Source organism: Balaenoptera borealis (assembly GCF_965194805.1).
Source record: "Balaenoptera borealis genome assembly, chromosome: 6".
Classification (NCBI taxonomy): Eukaryota; Metazoa; Chordata; class Mammalia; order Artiodactyla; family Balaenopteridae; genus Balaenoptera; species Balaenoptera borealis.
In genome coordinates this window covers 54816374-54835275 of record NC_138863.1, presented here as the reverse complement: position 1 = coordinate 54835275, position 18902 = coordinate 54816374, and the positions used below count along the sequence as shown (strand labels likewise).

Below are 18902 nucleotides of genomic sequence, written 5' to 3'. Positions count from 1 at the left end.
CAATCCTTATTTACAAGAGAGAAAACACCCGCAGCATACTTCAACCCATTAACATTGGGATGTTTTTAAGAAAGTGGATCTGTCAACACACAGCAAGACTTGTTAGGAGAACCATCATCACCTTTGATAACGAGCACAGCTGAGGAAGCCACTGCCCCCACACTGTTTTCGGCCTTGCACGTGTATTCTCCTATGTCACTGGGATCCACTTTGTTGATTACTAAGGAGGCAACATTATTTCTGAATTGCATTTTATACGCAGGAGCCGATCGTAGCTTTGTGTGTTCTTTATACCAAGAAATTCTAATTTCTGGGGTTCCATCCACTTTACACTGTAAAGTTACAGGTTCTCCGATGGCTGCTTCCATGTGTTCCAGAGGCTCAATAAAATAAGGTGGTTCTGAGGTAGAAAGGATGGTAATCAATCAATCATACTAGCTAAAAGAGGATGTTTTAAAAGAAAGAAAAGAGAGCAATAAGGAGAGGTAACTGTCAACACACCTAAGACAGATACCAGCGCTTCACAAATATCTTGACCGGCCTCATTTTCTATGAGGCAACTGTATTGTGCATAATCCTCTATTGTGCTATCAAGAATTTCCAGGATCGTAGATTTTTCCGTCATGGTAATGCTGCAATTCCGAGATTGTGTAAGGGGGAACTCATTCTTCATCCAGCTCACCAAGATGGGAGGTGTGCCGGTAAACGTGGCCTCGAGAACGATGGGGTTTCCTGTCTCGACGCTGAAATCAGCCAATCTTTTCACAAAGGTGGCTGGTTCTATAAGGAGAAAACAGCAGGGCAGAAGTGGCATCTTCAAATAAAGAATCAGAAAAGAATGCTAAAGATACACGTTTTAGAGAAAAGAGCAAACCTTTCACAAAAAGATGCGTGGTACAGGAAGCACTGCCAGCGTCGTTAGTCACGAGGCAAGAATAGTCCCCGCTTTGCAATGGCTCCACCTCAAACAATTCCAGTTCTGTGACAAAATCTTCCAGAGAGATGCTGCATGACTCCCCTGACACCAGTTCCCTGCTGCCTTTAAACCATTTGACCTCGAAAGGCGGGGTGCCTCTAATGACACTGGTGAATGTGAGGCTCGTTCCAGGGAGAACTTCCAAAGAATCAGGGGTTTGTTCAAAAGATGGTGGTTCTAGATAACCCAGGAGTGGGGGAGATCAAGAGAAAAAAGAAATCCAATTGAACAGTGTTTTTGCTCCTTGAAGAAAAGGGAATTAAGACTACACACGAAGACAAAATAAAGAAATCCCCTGTGAGGCAGGCACTAAGTCACGCAGCAGCCTGGTCCCTGCGCACTGACCTTGGACAGTCAGGACGGCCGAGCATTCGTCTGACCCAGCCACGTTGGCGGCCACGCACGTGTATGTGCCTGTGTCGGAGGGCTCCAAGAAGCTCAGATTCAAAGTACAGACGTTTTCCGAAAAGCTGGACTGGCATTTAGGCCCACTAACAATCTCATTTCCATCCTGAAACCAGCCCACGGAGATGGGCGTGGAGCCGGAGACTCTGCACTCCAAAACCACCGAGGCCCCCAGGATGGCGTTGGTGTCCTTCAACTTGCGGATGAAGGAAGGAGGCACAACTCGATCTACGTGGAGAAGGGTAGTTTTCCGTTGAAAGAGAAGCTTTATTTTCTACCCCAGGAAAAACGGTATATTCACAAAAACCTCATACTACTCACCCGAAACGTGGACAGACACAGTGCAGTTACTTTTACCAACACTGTTTTTCACTTCAAAGCTATATAACCCCTTGTCACTAATTTCTGCACAAGGGATTTTAAGTGAAGCCACTTTGTTGACGAACGTGATGTGATGTTTGCTGTCTGCAGATAATTCTCTCCCATCTTTGAACCACTTGGCTGAAAGTTCTGGTGTCCCAGCCACTGCACACTCTAATGCAAAAGGATTTCCAGTAGTGACAGTCATGGGTTCTGGTTTCTCTATGATTCTGGCTGGTTCTGAAAGAAGAAGTATATTGCATTGAACACAAAGTCTTCTTTCAACTAAGAGCGTAATCAGTATATTATTGGCTAAGAGTAATATCTGCAGGCAATGATCATGGGTCAATCAACCTGATTTTTTTTCTCAGGCTGTACTTTGTTACTAACCTAGAACAGTCAAGACTGCTGAACACTCTCTCATTCCGGCATCATTTCTGATCTGGCACACGTATTTTCCAGAGTTAGATGCTTCTGGGCTCCCAAGTTGGAGTGTTGCAACGTTATCAATGAATGAAATCCTAGTGTTTTCACTCTCTCTGATGATGTCACCTTTATCTTTCAGCCAGACGACAGTAATGGGCTGGAAGCCTTCTACTACGGCCCGTAACTCAACGGCATCCCCAGCGAGGGTTGAGGTGTCACTTAGCTTCTTCACAAACCGTGGGGCTTCTAATGAAAGAAATTTGTGGTTAGAGAAAAAAGATGAGAATCACAGCCACATACATTATTGGTCAAGCAAGAAAAGATGAAAGCAAGAGATAAATATTTTTGTGCCCATGGATACAAACCTTTGAACGTGACAGTGCAAACACACGTGTCACTTCCCACCTCATTAGCAGCTTTGCAGTGATATTCTCCTACATCGGCAGCTTCCAGATTAAGGATGTGGAGACTTGTATCAAAATTTTTCGAAGTGATTTTAAATTTCTTGCTTCTCCGAACTTGCTTTCGATCTTTAACCCACACCACTTCAAATGGGGGGGTTCCCGAAATTTCACATTGGAAGATAACTTCAGAACCTTTAAGGGCTCCTACTGGAGAAGGCTTCTGGGTGAAAACAGGAGGTGCTACCAGAAGAAAAGAAGATAAGAGATGAGAGCATTTGCCTAATGAAAGGGAAAAAATATTTTAGAGTCGAAATCATTGAGTGCCTGGTGTGACCATATGACAGTATACTAACATAAGAAATGACTGGTCATAAAAACTAGTTTAAGAATTGCAAGCAAATCCCCTTAACTAGCCTTTTTATTTTGGAGCTCAGAACATTGCTGAAAAAGAATCCAGATCAGAGGAGAAGGAAGAAAGAAAGCAGCTTAGCGTGTCTAACCTTTAATCGTCAGGGCTGTGCTGCAGCTGGAGTCCCCAACACTGTTATGGGCTTCACAGATATAGTCCCCACTATCCTCTGTGCTGGCTTCATTGATGGTGAGCGATGCCACAGAATCCACGAATGACATGTTGTATTTCCAACTTTCATGAAGTTCACCATCATTTCGGAACCACAAAACTTTGATTTCCGGGGAACCGCTTATTTTACATTCCAGTTTGATGGATTCTCCCTGCTTTGCAACTTTTGAAGCTTCTAATTTCTTAACAAACTTTGGAGGTTCTAGTAAGTCAAAGGAAAAAAACAGCTTACGTCTGTAGCTGAAGAGTCCATAAGTACATTTTTAATCTGGTTTATTAGTAAGAATATATGTACTTTCTGAGAATTTTGTGGTAAAATATCTTTTCTATTAAACTTCTAATATTTTTAATAGAGAATTTAATTGGCAAATTACTCTTTGTAGTTTGGATATGGAAACTAAAACATGTAAGTTAATGCATTATAGAGGTATTTGACCAAAATGGTAAGTCAGAATGCCATATAATAGGAAAGAGCGAAAAAAGAGAGAGTTGAAACAACATTTAACAAATTTCAATTAAACAACCCTCTGATAAGACTACTCTTAGAGATACACTAACTTAAAGAACAAAATAAAGAGAAAACAGAACTTCGATGAATGTTGCCTCCACCACTAACATACAAATTCCAACATGATCCAGTTACTTTATCACGAACATTTAAAAACTAAAGAAAGTTTTCGAAGAAAATTACACAACATGGGAAAGAACGATATTGGTAAATGCCATGTGAAGATACCTTTTACACTGAGTTGAGCTGAGCACATGTCTTTGCCAACATCGTTGGTTGCTTGGCAAGTATATTGACCAGAGTCTCCTTTGCCTACTTTAAGAATTCTCAAATGGGGAGTGTTTCCCACACATGTAATTGTGTAGTTTCCTCCAGGACGGATTTCCTTGTTATCTTTTGACCAAGTAATTCGCATTGGTTGAGCACCGGTAACATGACACTCAAAGTCAGCACTTTCCCCAGCAATAACATCTATAGATACAGGCTTGATGTCAAAGAAGGGAGATTTCTTAGGTTCTGAAAGATGAGAAGAAAAGGCAACGTGGGTTTTTTTTCTCTTTTTTATTGGCCGTTTCTACTTTGACAATGAATAAGAAGTCATGGTTTGCAAAGAGAGAGAGTAACATGGGAACAAACCTCTTGCTGTCAGTCTAGCACTGGAAGACGCTGTTCCAAGTGAATTAGAAGCTGAGCAGGAGTATTGGCCAGAGTGACTCAAGTCTGTTTGCAAAATTTTTAAAGTTGCCACATTATCTACAAATGATGTCTGTAGATTTTCATCATCTCGTAAAAGTACCCCATCTCTATACCAGCACACTTGGATGGGTGCGGAGCCACTCAATCGACAAGTGAGGGTAACTGGTAACCCAACAGTTTGTTCGATATCCTTTAATTGCCTTGCAAAGGAAGGTGGGAGCTGGCGCTCTGTCGGAAGACAAGTAATACTTGAGGCGTTAGTAGATGAAATAAAAATTTCCCCATAAAGATAAGAGTGAAGACAAGGAAAAAAGAAACTTCTTAATTTCTAAAATAATATCATTACCTTGAATTCTGAAGACAGTCTTAGAAGAAGCAGTCCCTATACTGTTTTCTGCTTTGCATGTGTACTCTCCACTGTCACTGATGTTCACTTTATTAAAAACAAGCGTGGCCACATTGTTTGTAAAATAGGTCCTGTAGTCAGGAGTTGACCGTAACTTGGTATCGCCTTTGTACCAAGACACTGTAACTTCTGGTGTCCCAGCAACTTGGCATTGTAAAGAAACCGAATCTCCAACTGATGCCTCCAGAGGCTTCAGTTCCGTAACAAAATAAGGTGGTTCTAAAGAAGAAAGATTCACAGTCAGCAACTGCAATTAAAGAAAACCACACAAACCGTGCCTCATGTTAGACAAATATCAATCATTTGAGAATAAGAAACACACCTAATGTAGATACCAGAGCTTCACAAACATCCCTTCCTGCCTCGTTTTCAATCTCGCAAGAATACTGTCCTGCATCTCCTTTTGTGCTATGCAGAATTTCCAGGATGCAGGTCTTCTCTGTTGTGACTATGTTGCATTTTTCAGATGGTGTAATGTTCACACCATCCTTTTTCCAGGTAACTGAAATGGGTAGTGTTCCAGTGTAGGTGCTCTCCAGAATGATGGACTTCCCTGGTTCTATAGAGTGACCGCTTAATTTCTTCACAAATACAGCTGGTTCTGGGGAGTGACAAAGCACAGCAGTTAAACACGGTGAAAACACAAACAAAGATGTCCCTTAAAAAGTAGGAAGCACAAATGTAATGGAGCAAACCTTTTACAAAGAGACGGGTAGTGCAGGATGTTTGGCCGGCATTGTTAGAAACCACACAGGTATATTCCCCGCTCTGAGATATGTCGACATTAAATAATTCCAGTTCTGCCACGGTGTCTTCAAAATAGATGTTACATCTGTCTCCTTTCACCAGTTCTCTGGCACCTCTGAACCAGCCAACCTTGAACGGAGGTGTTCCTCTAATGACACTTGTGAAGGTGATGTTTTTGCCTGGTAGTACTTCCAAAGGTTCAGGTTCCTTCACAAAAGAGGGTGGTTCTACATAGACAAAGAGGACAATGATAAAATCCTGTAAGCTTCGAATTTAGTTGCAATTTTGAATCAAAAAGAAGAGCACTTTTGAATGTGTGTCAACCTGGATATGCAGCCAAAGAGGAACTCATAAGAAAGGGTGTGAGCGTCTAACACTGACCTTGTACAGCCAACACAGCACGGCATTCATCAGACCCAGCGACATTAGCAGCCACGCATGTGTAATTGCCCATGTCCGATGAGTCCAGAGAATTCAGCTGCAACGCGCAGACATTATCTGAAAACGTAGTTTGGTACTTTGCTCCACTGACAATCTTGGTTTTCTCATGAAACCAGGCAACAGAGATAGGCGATGATCCAGCTACTTTGCACTCCAAGATGCAAGATGTACCCAGCACCCCAACTGTATCTTTCAGTCTTCGTGTGAAAGAGGGAGGAACCATTCGGTCTGCATGAGGAGAGGCAAGAGACTCGTGGTTTGAAAGAATAGAAGACACTTGAGAGAAGAAAGCGTGTGAAAGGAATTTGCATAAGCGATGGGAAGAACATATCCGAACTAACCTGAGACATCAACCACAGCTGTGCAGCTGCTTTTTCCGACATTATTTTGAACCTGGAAAGTGTATGTGCCTGCATCTTGCTTTTCAACGGAGAGAATCTTTAAGGAAGAGATTTTGTTGTAGAAGCTAAATTTGTGTTTTTGGCTGCTGGTCAACAGCTTTCCATCCTTGTACCATTCGACTGAGAGTTCAGGAGTGCCAGCCACCTTACACTCCAGAGTGCACGTTTCTCCTGCAGTCACTGTCATCGAACCTGCCTTCTCGACAATGACCGCAGGCTCTGAAATAAAATGTGATAGCCATCTGTCAAAGCCTGTTACCTTTACCTTGTTTCTACTATCAAATTCATTAACACTGTTTCTTCCAATGATATGGATATCTTCGGGCTCTCTCTCTCTCTCTCTCTCTTTCTCTAGACCTTAAAATGTGATTCCATAATTACACACTGTCATGAAATTATACGAGTTATTATTAAGAAATATGTTGGTGCATTAGTTGCTTCCGAAACAATTCAATGTACAAATCAATGTCGATATATATTGATTTGCGCTTGACCCTCTCTACAACAAAGCCTACATGTTGTTATGAATTACTCAGTATTTCTGTTCTACTTTAAGGTGCTAAAGACAGGTTTTTGAAAGTTGTTATCCAGACAATGGCAAAATTAAAAATGAATATGCCCAAAGATGAAAGTGCAAGTCGTTCCTATCAAACTTTGATCTTTGGAGTTCTTGTCAGCTTTAACAACTGTTACTTTGGGAAAAAATTTCCTTGTAGCATATGCTGGGCTCCCAATTTTTTCATGCTTCAACAAAAGATAGTCCTGATTACATCTCCTAACCCATCAAGAAAATAATAAAAGAGACGGCTCATTTTTGTTAGGCTCACAGACACAGAAAAGAGTGTTTGAAAGGTCCTTTCCCCTAAAGCTTTGAAATGGGTGATGATTGATATAGTTCTAAAAATTCAAAACAGGAGATTCTACCAGTATCTCTTAGCAAGTCATCTCAGCGTTTGGCACCTCCTTGTATCAAGGAACTATCGCACCATATTGTACCAACCTAAAACAGTCAACGTGGCCATGTTCTCCCTCATTCCACCATCATTCTTGATTTGGCAGATATACTTCCCAGCATTAGCTGGTTCTGCTTTTGCAAACTGCAGAGTTGCAACATTTTCCACAAATGTTATTCTGATGTTTTCACTTTCTCTAATCACTTCTTCCTTTTCTTTAAGCCACTGGACAGAAATAGGCTGGGTGCCTTCTATGGATGCTTGTAACTCAGCGGGCTCACCAGCTAAAACCGTGAGGCTGTTCAGTTTGGAGACAAATCTTGGTGGTTCTGAAGAGGGAAAGATGGATGGAGATTGTTGGAAAGATTGTCGAGATAATGGAAGAGAGAAAACAAATAAGCATTTTGCACGTTCCTGCCATTTCTGCCATGAGCAGGAAATAATGCTTACCTTTTAATTTTACAGTACAAATGCAAGTATCACTTCCTACTTCATTCTGTGCTTTGCAGTGGTATTCACCAATATCTGAAGTGTTGACACTGAGAATGTGAATACTTGCATGGAAATTTTTGGATGTAATCTTGTATTTCTTGCTACTTCGGAGTTGTCGCTTATCTTTGTACCAAACCACCTCAAATGGTGGTGTTCCCAAAAGTTCACATTCAAGACTAACTTCAGCATTTTTAAGGGTTTCTACCACAGGAGGGAAGCTGCTAAAAACAGGTGGTTCTGTAAAAAACAAGAATTCCTCATGAGTTGGGCTACTTAACTTCATAGAATATTTTTATTTCTTTGTTTTTAAATTGGAAGAATGAGTCAAGATACTATAATAGGACTAGCACTATCACTTTAGTGTTGAGGAGTAACAGCTTCAGAGAAGCCATCAGCCTTTACAAAATCACTCTGCTTCACTGGCCGAGAACCCGGGCTAGACCTCAGGTGACCTTACTGAGCAGTTCAACATTCTGTCTACTCCACCTTACTACTTTTTCTGGGACTATAAAGATTGATGCACAAAACTGTAAAGCAAAACAAAACAATAACCAAACAAACCCCCAAACCCAAGTGTAAGAATCAATATGATTTGTGTGAGGTATGGAGTCCTGACTTCAGGAATGAAATTTTTTGTATACACATTACAGTTGGGACACTTGGAAGTTATCACAACATTTGTGCTCTAAGTCTTCCATGTCAACAAATGGTTTTTGTAATAATCGCCTTACAATATGACAAACTTGGACTTTGTGAAAAAAATTCTTGAAAATACTAGTACTATTTGCGACAAAGTATAGTGATATAATTTTAAAAAATAGGAACTGACTTTTGAGAGAGAAAAAAATATATAATTGTCCTGTTGTAAATGTAAGGTTAAAATCTGTATTGCTTGAACCTTGTATATATGTGGTAAATATTCCTTGCTTTTAATGATAGATAACGATTAGAGTGAGGACGATGATATATTTATAAGTTGATTGAAGGCAAAAATTAATTTTAAAATGTCCACTTTGTTTTTTTGAGCATTTTGGAAACATCAAATTTGAACTTCTTGGCTAATATGTTGAGGTGAGTAGAATTACGGCATTGGAGTAACAAGAAAAATATCTCAGAATGATTGGCTACAGTGAGCAAATCTTAAGAAGAAAAAACATCTAAAAATGGAAATAATACTAGTTTGGGAAAATGTTCTATGATCTCAAATGGAAGCTAAAAATGACAGCAAAAGAATGAAGAGCTATGATAGCCTGGGGAGAAGAAGGTGGGTTTCAGGTAATGAGGAACAGAGGAAAGAGGTTTCTACCTTTTACTATAACCTTGGTACTGCAGCTTGTGCTGCCAGCAGGGTTCTGAGCCTCACAAATGAAATCCCCACTGTCCTCAGTATCAAGACTATTCATCTGTATGACGGCCACTGAGTCAATGAAAGCCATTCTATATTTATCACTGGCTGGGAGTTCATGTTCATTTCTGTACCACACAACTCTGATGTCTGGGGATCCAGTTATCTTGCATTCAAGTCGTGCTGAGTCACCTGCTTTCACTATTTTGGTTGCTTCTAGTTTCTTTGCAAACCTTGGTGGTTCTAGAGAGTGAAGAAAAGAGGAGATTTATGAGGGAACAGAGCAGATATAAATAACAAAAGTTCAATTAGGTACTACATAGGAAAGAGAAAAACATGAACAATGCCTGGCAAATAGAGTGTACTGTGTTAGAAAGAAGGGTACTTTCTTGACTGGGTACATACATTGTAAAAGATTACAGAAAGGACAGGAGCCACAGGTCAGACAGAAACATAAAACAAGCAAACTTGCACACCTGTCACAAGCAACACTGTGGTACAAGAGTCGCTACCAACATCGTTGGTAACTTGGCAAGTATATTGTCCAGTCTTGGAAGCATCCACTGAATAGAGATTTAAAAAGGTAGTTGATCCTTCCAAGCCAATGAAATATTTAGGTCCAGAGGCAAGTTCCACATCATCCTTAAACCACTTTACTTTAAACGGTGGTGTTCCTTTTAGTATAGCTTTAAATTCCACTGTAGAATCAGGTATGGCTTGTTGTCGCTCAGGTTTCACTAGGAAACTTGGTGGTTCTATAGATTTTAAGGGAAATACATATAATTAAATTCCTTGTTGTTGGGTTATTTTGACAGTTTTATGGACATATAAAAAAACATTATTGAAAAGAGGTAATGACTGAATATTTCTAGAACTCAATATATATGTATCTAAAGAAACAGAATTATGGAGACTTTTAGTTTTAAAGGACTCCAGGAAAGAGTGCTATATTTGAAAAGCAATCGCAGAGAAGGGTCAGGAAGAGGTAAAGAAATTCTAACCTTTTACAGTTAAGATGCCACTGCATGCCTCGTCCCCTGCTACATTTGAGACTTTGCATGTGTAATTCGCAGTATCTTCTAATTCCAGATTACTAACGTCCAGCGACACAGTGTTTTCGTGACAGACGAGCCTGTATTTTGCACTTGTAGTTATTTCTTTTCCATCCTTAAACCACTGAGCACTAATAGGAAGTGAGCCAGAAACCTTGCACTCCATATGAATGGAAGAGCCTAGAACTTTATCCATTTTGCTTAATTTTTTGGTGAATGATGGAGGAATATTTTGATCTGTCCAATGCAAACAGCAAAACACATCCATTAATATGTTGCCATTTGTTTACCAAGGACAATAATATACATAAGGGAAGCTGACTGGGGCCAAGATACAAACCTAGCACTCTCAGGTAGGCGTCACAGCTACTGCTTCCAAAGTCATTTTCCACCTTGAAAGTATACGCCCCGCTGTCTTGCTTCATTACTGACTGAATCCTAAAACTGGCCACATTATTTTCAAAACTCATTGAAAAATATCTACTGGGCACTATTTGTCTCCCATCTTTAAACCACTTCACTATGAGTTCTGGCGTTCCGGCCACAAGACACTCCAAGGTCACTGGGTCTTTTTCAGTGACATCAACAGACTTAGGTTTCTCTAGGATATGAGCGGGTTCTGTAGTAAGAATGAAAACGTGGATGAGTTTCATTAATAATTCCATGGAACCAAGGAACTGCTTGTGAAATTGTCTTCACAGAATAACTCTTGAAAGGGATTAGCTTACACACCTTGTACTAAAAGGAAAGCATAACACCTCTCAACTCCTGACTCGTTCTTGGCTTGACACGTATACCTCCCGCTGTGTCCATTATCCACAGATCTGATTTGAACTGTGGCCACATTGTTCACAAAGGAGATGTGAACATTATCATCTTCATCCAGAATCTGATCATCCTTGAGCCAGGTTATAAAAATGGGAGAAGAGCCCGCCACAGTGCTCTGAAAGGTGGCAGAACTTTTCAAAACAGTAGTGACGTTTTCTATCTTCTTAGTGAACGAGGGTGGCTCTGTGATTAAAGTAGACAGTGTGAAAAGAAGAGGTATATTTGAACTCCTACCCATCATACAAGGTTAAAGAGCATTACAGAATTTTTATCAGATAGCCTGCTCCTTGTGTGTCTAACTGACCTTTCAGAGAGACTGTAGCACTACAAGAACAGCTGCCGCCTTCGTTGGATACGAGGCACTGGTATTCACCAGTGTCTGAGGGGTCACATTTGTTGATACTGAGATTAAACACTGACACTCTGTCAGTCAGCGTATACTTTTTGCTGCTTCGAATTTCCTTGTTATTCTTCAGCCAAGTGACCTCAAATGGAGATGTTCCCATAACTTCACACTCCAGCTCCACGTCACTACCTTTGACTACTTCCACGGGCTTCAGCTCCCTGATAATGGTGGGAGGTTCTAAAGATTCAAAAGGAAGACAGAGAACAGCTTACTCAAAGGAAGACCCGAGGACTAGCCAGCAGCACAGCCAGAAAGGAGAGAAGATGCAGTAACGAACCTTTCACTTTTAACTCAATGCTGCAGCTTGCTGTGCCAGCGTCGTTACGAGCTTCACAGACATAAGTCCCACTATTTTCTACCCTGGCACCAGAAATTTGGAAAGTGGCTAAACCGTCAGTGAAGGAAATGCCATGTTTCTCTATGGCTGTTATTTCATTCCCGTCCAGATACCAAGAAACTCTGATTTCAGGAGTGCCTGTTATTTGGCATTCAAATGTCGTGGATTGTCCAGTCCTCAGCACTAGGACTGGGCTGGGCTTCTTAATGAAGTGAGGAGGTTCTAAAGATGGGGGAAAACATGTGATATTGAACACTTTTTAAACCAAAGGCCAATGAGAATCGTTTTCTTAAGCCTCTTCCCTCCCTCCAAGAAAATCTAGGCAAGCAAGACAATGAGAAAATGTAGAGACCAGACCTTTTACAAAGAGAGTGGCTTTACTGGTTGCTGTGCCAACATCGTTGCTCAGTTGGCAAATGTAGGTCCCCACATCAGCAGCTTTGGCTGAAAAGATCTCTAGAATGGTGGAGGTGTCATCCTTCCAAACTGAGCGAGCTGCTCCCGAGTGCAACTCTTTGTTATCTTTAAACCATTTTATTGTCATGGGTGCAGTGCCACCCACGAGCGCCTTTAATTGAACCCTTGTATTGGGATTGACATCTTGTGACTGTGGCTTTTCCAGGAAGTAAGGGGGTTCTGGGGTGAAAGAAAAAGAAGCAAAAGGGGAAAGGAATGGTTTATTTTAGGATGATCAGTCAAGGTAAGAATTAAGAAATGAGAGAGCAATAAGTTCTTGAGAGGCGGGGATAAAAATTGCCAACCTTTGACTGTCAGATGGCCACTGCACTGGTTGTGTCCTGCCTTATTAGTGGCAGAACAAGTGTAGGTTCCACTGTCTGTACCTTCCAGCTGACTGATTTCCAAGAAGGCAGTATTGTCATGAAAAGAGAATTTGTATTTTTCACTAGCTGTTATTTCTTGGTCATCTTTGAACCACTGGATGCTCATGGGATGTGACCCAGCCACTATACATTCTAAGTCAATAAAAGACCCTTTAATGCTGTCCATTTTCTTCAGCCTTTTGGTGAATGAGGGAGGTATGATAAGATCTATGCAATGAAAAAGAAAAAAAAATGGTTGGTCAATCTACCAATTTTTATTTTCTCTAAAATTGTAAGAGATGAAGGAGCACAGAAATGCCCAGTTTCTCTCCATAGAAAAGCTGTACCAACCTAATACATTAATGCTAGCCTTGCAGCTGCTCCTCCCGACATCATTTTGGACTTCGAAAGTATATTCTCCACTATCTCTCTTTTCTGTAGAAATAATCTTCAGTATAGAGACCGTGTCAGTGACACTGATTTTATATTTTTGGCCCAGGGTCAGTTCTTGGCCATCTTTAAACCATTTGGCTGTAATCTCCTTAGTCCCTGAAAATTTAACCTGCAAAGTGGCTGGGTCTCTTTGGGTGACATCTATAGACACAGCCTCCTCAATGATTGTTGCAGGTTCTGTAGAAAACAAAGGGATAGGTGTGGGTTGTGAATTGCTCTGCTGAAAGGCTTACATCTGCATTTTTTCCTAAAACCCACGGCAAACTTTCTGAACCAACCTTTTACTGAGAGTAATGCGGAACATCTCTGTACTCCCGCATCATTTTTGGCCTGACAGACATATTTCCCATCATGCTTGATTTCAATGCCACTGAGGTACAGGCTGGCCACATTGTTCTCAAAGGTCATTCTTATGTTATCATCTTCAGTGATTTCATCGTTGTCTTTTAGCCAAGTCACCGTGATTGGCAAGGAGCCCTTCAGAGTGGCCTGGAAGGCAGCGGTACCTCCTCTAAGGGAGCTGGTGCTCTCAATCTTCTTTACAAAAGCTGGGGGTTCTAGTAGAAGAATGAATTCTCAATGAATACCAGCTCTATAGCAAAACTGGCTTTAAAAAAAAAAAAATCACTGACACTGCAGAAAAGCTGGTCCGTCATTAGAACTGACACTAACCTCTTAAAGTCACCTTGGCACTGCAGGTGCTGCTGCCCACCTCATTGGTCACCCGACACTGGTATTCACCCGTGTCTGCAGCTACAAACTTGAGGATCTGCAGGCTGACCAGCTGATCCTGAATGAAGGTTTTATACTTTCTACCACTTCGCAGTGCTGTGTTGTCTTTGAACCAAGTGACCTCAAAGGGAGGTGTGCCTGCCACCTCGGCCAGCAATGTGACATCATACTCCTTCAACACTTCAATGGGCTTAAATTCCTTGGTAAAGTAAGGTGACTCTATAGCGGAAAAGGAATTATTGTGAGTTAATGGGGGTGGAGTCTGTGCCCTGGGCCACAACTTTGGTAACACAAGGGGCAATGTGAACACAAACCTTTGACTATTAAAATGCTACCACAGTGGTCACTGCCAGCCTCATTTTGAGCCTCACACATATATTCACCGCTGTCGTCAATGGCAACATCTTTAAGTGTTAGAACCGCGGTGGACTCCACAAAAGACATTTTGTGTTTGCTGCTCTCCTTAATTTCTCTGTCATTTGCAAACCACGTTATTTTAATCGGAGGGGTGCCCGTTACTTTGCAGGCTAGCTGGGTGGCGTCTCCCTTTTTTAACAGCTGTGATGGCTCTAACTTTTCAACAAATGTGGCAGGTTCTGTGGAAGGCAAGAAATCACCCAGAAACGTGAGAAAGAGGAAAGAACTTCTAACAATGGTGGCACAAAGATGTCAAGAAAACCATGCAAACCTTTTACAAATAACTTTGCACTGCACTCCACGGCTCCAGCCACGTTGCTGACTTTACAGGTATATGTGCCTGAGTCGGAGGTTTTTACTACATAGAGTTCCAGGGAACTTTCTAAAGCTTCTTTGGTGATATAGCAGTTTCCACCGGAAACCAGCTCTTTGTCACCCTTAAACCATCTGACTGTGAGAGGGGTAGACCCTTGGAAGGTGCTCTTCAGGCAGATGGTCGAGCCGGGCAGAACATCCTTCGATGCCAGTTTAGTTACAAAACTGGGTGGTTCTAAAGAAGGGGGATAAGAAAGAATTTCAAAGAGTTAAGAGGCGCGACTGAAGGGAAGAAGGCTTAATTTGAACATCGTCTACGTAAGAATGAAAGGCACAGTTTCCAGCCAACCTTGCACAATCACGGCTCCACTGCAGTCTTTGCTTCCCATGGAATTTGTGGCTCGACAGCTGAAATTCCCTGCATCATTCATGTCTATGCTGCTTATCTCCAAAGAGGCTGTGCCTTCCACAAATGCTATTCTGTATCTGTCAGAGGAAGCTATTTCTTTACCATCCTTAAACCAGGACACCCTCATGGGGAGGGAGCCAGCGATTTTGCAGTCCAGCCTGCAGGTCCCACTAACCACACCATCCACGTTGCGTAGGGGTTTGGTAAAAAATGGAGCAATGTCTCGATCTGTTCACAGCACAAGAAGAGAAGAAAGAACAATGTGGAACAGTGCTCAGTGATTTTAGTTTTGGTTGTTTGTTGGGTTTCAAAGGAATATGGAAGCACAGGTTTCTAAAGATACTAACCTAAGACAGTGAAAGTTGTCTCACAGGAGCTGCTGCCCACTTCGTTGGAAATCTCAAATGTGTATTGGCCGCTATCATGCAGTTCGGTGGAATAAAACTTGAGTTGGGCAACATTGTTTTTAAAACTTATTCGATACTTTTTACTGGCAATCAAAGGTCTCCCGTCTTTGTACCATTTGGGCTTGAGCTCTGGGGTACCCGTGACTGTATACTCCAGCGTGGCTGGGTCTCCTGCTGTCACCTGGATCAGTTCTGCTCTCTCAACGATTTTGGCAGGTTCTACAATGGTATTAAATAGTTAGAATTCTGAAGTGTGTTTTAAGGTTTCATTTTAAGAGGAAATATCAACTCAACCTTCTTACACGAACCTTTAACTATTAGTTCCCCAACAGACGTTTGGCTTCCAGCTTCATTTTCAGCCAGGCATGTGTATTTGTCAGCAAAACTAATCTGCACATCAGGGATTATCAAGACCGCAACACCATTAGCAAAGCTCATTTTGATTTTTCCATCTTCTTTAATGATCTTCTGTCCTTTCATCCATGTGACAGAAATGGGTTCTGACCCTCTCACAGCAGCTTGTAAGGTAACCGTTTGTCCTGCTAGTGCAGTAAAATCATCTACTTTCTTTACAAAGATTGGTGGTTCTAATTAAAGAAAGAGAGCATCCAAAATTTATTAATTCCCTAACACTTCAACACCATGTGCATTTAAGAACTTTATCTAGATTACATTTATCTATTCCACAGTGTTGGTTAATTAGAAGAAGAAATCAAATTCAAGAGGAACTACAATTCCACCCAAGAGAAAGAAGCAAGGAAGCTAAACGGTTATCAGCTGACAAAATCGCTTATTATGTAGTTCACTTTTGTTATCAGAGATTAAATATTTATACTGGTCTCAAGATAAAGATTGGATTTTCCCCAGGGTCCCAGGTCAAACCAAAGGCAAAACATATTTTCAAAGATCAGGAGGAGAAAAGAAAGTACCAGTTTTCCTTCCTTGGGTTAAGAAAGCTATTTTGGGGGCTTCCCTGGTGGCGCAGTGGTTGGGAATCCGCCTGCCAATGCAGGCCACGCGGGTTCGAGCCCTGGTCCCGGAAGATCCCACATGCCGCGGAGCAACTAGGCCCGTGAGCCACAATTGCTGAGCCTGCGCGTCTGGAGCCTGTGCTCCGCAACAAGAGAGGCCGCGATAGTGAGAGGCCCGCGCACCGCGATGAAGAGTGGCCCCCGCTTGCCACAACTAGAGAAAGCCCTCGCACAGAAACGAAGACCCAACACAGCCATAAATAAATAAAAATAAATTAAAAAAAAAAAAAGCTATTTTGACAATTTATTAAAGAGATACCAGTTTTTCAAGCGCTAACCTTTCAGTAAGCGGGTTGCAAGGCAGCCACACTTCCCAGCTTCATTAGCAACCACACACTCATATTCACCAACGTCCGCTCTATTAAACGAAAAGATCTCCAGGGACACGACAGACTTCTGAGAAAACAACCTGTACTTTTTACTACTTCGAATTTGCTTCTTATCCTTGAACCAGCGAACTTCAAATGGTCCAGTGCCTGAGATTTCACACTGAAGGAGGGCATTTGTTCCTCTCACTATATCTGCAGGCTCGAGAGTTTTGATGAAAGAAGGAGGTTCTACAAAAGCATGACAGCATTGTATAAATCATGTGTTACAAGCAAGTGAAAAGAAAATATTTTCTCAGAAAAACAATGGACTTCGACAGAGTAAACAAACCTTTGATAACTATTTCGGCACTGCAACTGTCACTGCCGACGTCATTCACTGCTTCACACGAGTAATTCCCACTGTCTTCAACTTTTACGTCCGTAATATCAAGGACAGCCTCAGAATTGACAAAAGACATTCTGACTGTGTTACTCTCAGTAAGTTCTTTGTTATTTTTAAACCAAGTAACCTGGATCACAGGTGAGCCTTTCAGCTTGCAGTGGAGGCGTGCTGATTCACCTGGGAGCATTAAATAAGAGGGATCCACCTTCTTCACAAAGGATGGTGGCTCTACGTGAAGTTAACAAAAATGAGAAAGGAAAAGATATGTGAATCACAAACTACACAAAAGAAAAGTAGACATCATACAACAAAGAGACACATAACACACATAAAATGTCTTCTTGAAATTTCTGAAAAGGCTGTGGTGTACTCAATAGCTTTCCATGTTTCTATGATTCCAAAACACTTTCCCAGACTATTGGTTAAAACAAACAAACAAACAAACAAACACAAAACCAACCAAATTCTACTTATACAAAGAGCAATTTTATGAAAGTAGTTAAGGATTGCCTAGACACTCGAAGTTCTTAGAAGAAGTTTTAAGCAAGCTTTGTTAATGGCAGACAGTTTTAAACAAACAAGAATAAGTGAATTCTGAAGAAGACTGAAAAAATAAAATCAAACAATGCCAGGATTTCCCCAAACCAAAAAGGCTGCTTGGATGAAATGATTTTAATCACAAAATGCACCGACTCCAGAGAAGGGAGTGGAAATATTATTCACACACTTCTTACCTCTGATAGTTACTGTTGCTGAAGAGGAGCTACTTCCAGCCTCATTGGAAGCTGTGCAAACATACGTTCCTGTATCTTTTAGTTTGGCCAGAGGGATCTCGAGTGATGCTATTTTATCTTCAAAACAGATCTTATAATCTTTCCCAGGGGGGAGCTTTTGCCCATTTTTACTCCATGTAACTGTGACTTTTCTGTCTTCATCTGCTTGGCACTCAAGGTGTACCTTCTTATTGACAGCTGATTGCACAGGCTCTAGTTCTTTAATGAAATGTGGTTTGTCGATTATGACCAACTCGGCTTGGCAAGTGTCGGCTCCAAACTTGTTAGAAGCCTTACAGGAGTAAACTCCTCTATCTTGAGTTGTAAGATTTGAGAGTTCTAAAATGTGTTTGTTGTTTGCATCTGAAATCCCGCAGTTAGGGGAAGGTGAGAGGGCCACGCCATCTTTCTGCCAAATGGTTTCAATCACGGGAGTCCCTGTCGCTGTGCAGAGGAACTTGGCTGTCTTACCCACAAAAGTTGTTATGGACTTAGGTCTGGAGAGAAAGGCTGGTGGATATGCCTCTGTGAAAGAAAAGTTTTCAGTGTTATATTTTGTCCCCACAAAGCTCTTGCTGTAATTAGATATTCCAAGAAAGAAAAAAGATGAGTAATAGCTTTAGATAGACATGAGACATTACTTAAAGCAAGGCAATGTATTAAGGTGAAAAGATGTGTCAAAGGAAAGGGATGAGAGTTTTTTTAATAGAGGAGTAACACAGCACTTTAAATGTCTCTATCAAGGGAAAGAACAAATGTTCCTTTATTTTGCAACATTGACTCACTATTGCTAAAGCTTTGTCCATTTTATGAGCTGATCAATTGTTCGAATTACGTGATAAGCAATTCAGCTGGTACTTTAATTCTGCAAATTAGAAGACCATATAAGGAAGATAAAGAAAATGTACTTGACTTTTCTGAAGAGTAGGGATATTAAGTAATAAAAAGTTTCTGTAGTTTTATACAGTCTCTCTAACCCTCATGTCGCCCACTAGCAAATCCTTAAATGGCACAACTTTAAATGTATCCGCTAAGTCACTTCAAAGTTGTAAAAATATTTATAGCAGTCA

The 18902-nt window shown here is 41.2% G+C and overlaps 1 protein-coding gene across 1 annotated transcript in view; it reads right to left on the bottom strand.

Moving 5' to 3' along the window:
• Positions 1-18902, bottom strand: part of TTN (titin) — a 285431-nt gene that overhangs the window by 190014 nt on the left and 76515 nt on the right. Inside the window, exons 47-83 of the mRNA XM_082395621.1 lie at positions 17794-18357; positions 17006-17287; positions 16627-16905; positions 15626-15904; positions 15258-15536; positions 14851-15138; positions 14458-14736; positions 14084-14365; positions 13710-13988; positions 13316-13594; positions 12936-13214; positions 12525-12812; positions 12121-12399; positions 11704-11985; positions 11325-11603; positions 10925-11203; positions 10533-10811; positions 10142-10429; positions 9617-9895; positions 9102-9383; positions 7754-8032; positions 7351-7632; positions 6291-6569; positions 5890-6177; positions 5457-5735; positions 5084-5362; positions 4702-4980; positions 4296-4583; positions 3888-4175; positions 3072-3353; positions 2533-2811; positions 2132-2413; positions 1703-1981; positions 1322-1609; positions 875-1153; positions 502-780; positions 122-400 (exon numbers count right to left, since the gene is read on the bottom strand). Of these exons, the coding sequence (XP_082251747.1) occupies positions 122-400; positions 502-780; positions 875-1153; positions 1322-1609; positions 1703-1981; positions 2132-2413; positions 2533-2811; positions 3072-3353; positions 3888-4175; positions 4296-4583; positions 4702-4980; positions 5084-5362; positions 5457-5735; positions 5890-6177; positions 6291-6569; positions 7351-7632; positions 7754-8032; positions 9102-9383; positions 9617-9895; positions 10142-10429; positions 10533-10811; positions 10925-11203; positions 11325-11603; positions 11704-11985; positions 12121-12399; positions 12525-12812; positions 12936-13214; positions 13316-13594; positions 13710-13988; positions 14084-14365; positions 14458-14736; positions 14851-15138; positions 15258-15536; positions 15626-15904; positions 16627-16905; positions 17006-17287; positions 17794-18357 (10692 nt within the window). The remainder of the gene's footprint in view (positions 1-121; positions 401-501; positions 781-874; positions 1154-1321; positions 1610-1702; positions 1982-2131; positions 2414-2532; positions 2812-3071; positions 3354-3887; positions 4176-4295; positions 4584-4701; positions 4981-5083; positions 5363-5456; positions 5736-5889; positions 6178-6290; positions 6570-7350; positions 7633-7753; positions 8033-9101; positions 9384-9616; positions 9896-10141; positions 10430-10532; positions 10812-10924; positions 11204-11324; positions 11604-11703; positions 11986-12120; positions 12400-12524; positions 12813-12935; positions 13215-13315; positions 13595-13709; positions 13989-14083; positions 14366-14457; positions 14737-14850; positions 15139-15257; positions 15537-15625; positions 15905-16626; positions 16906-17005; positions 17288-17793; positions 18358-18902) is intronic.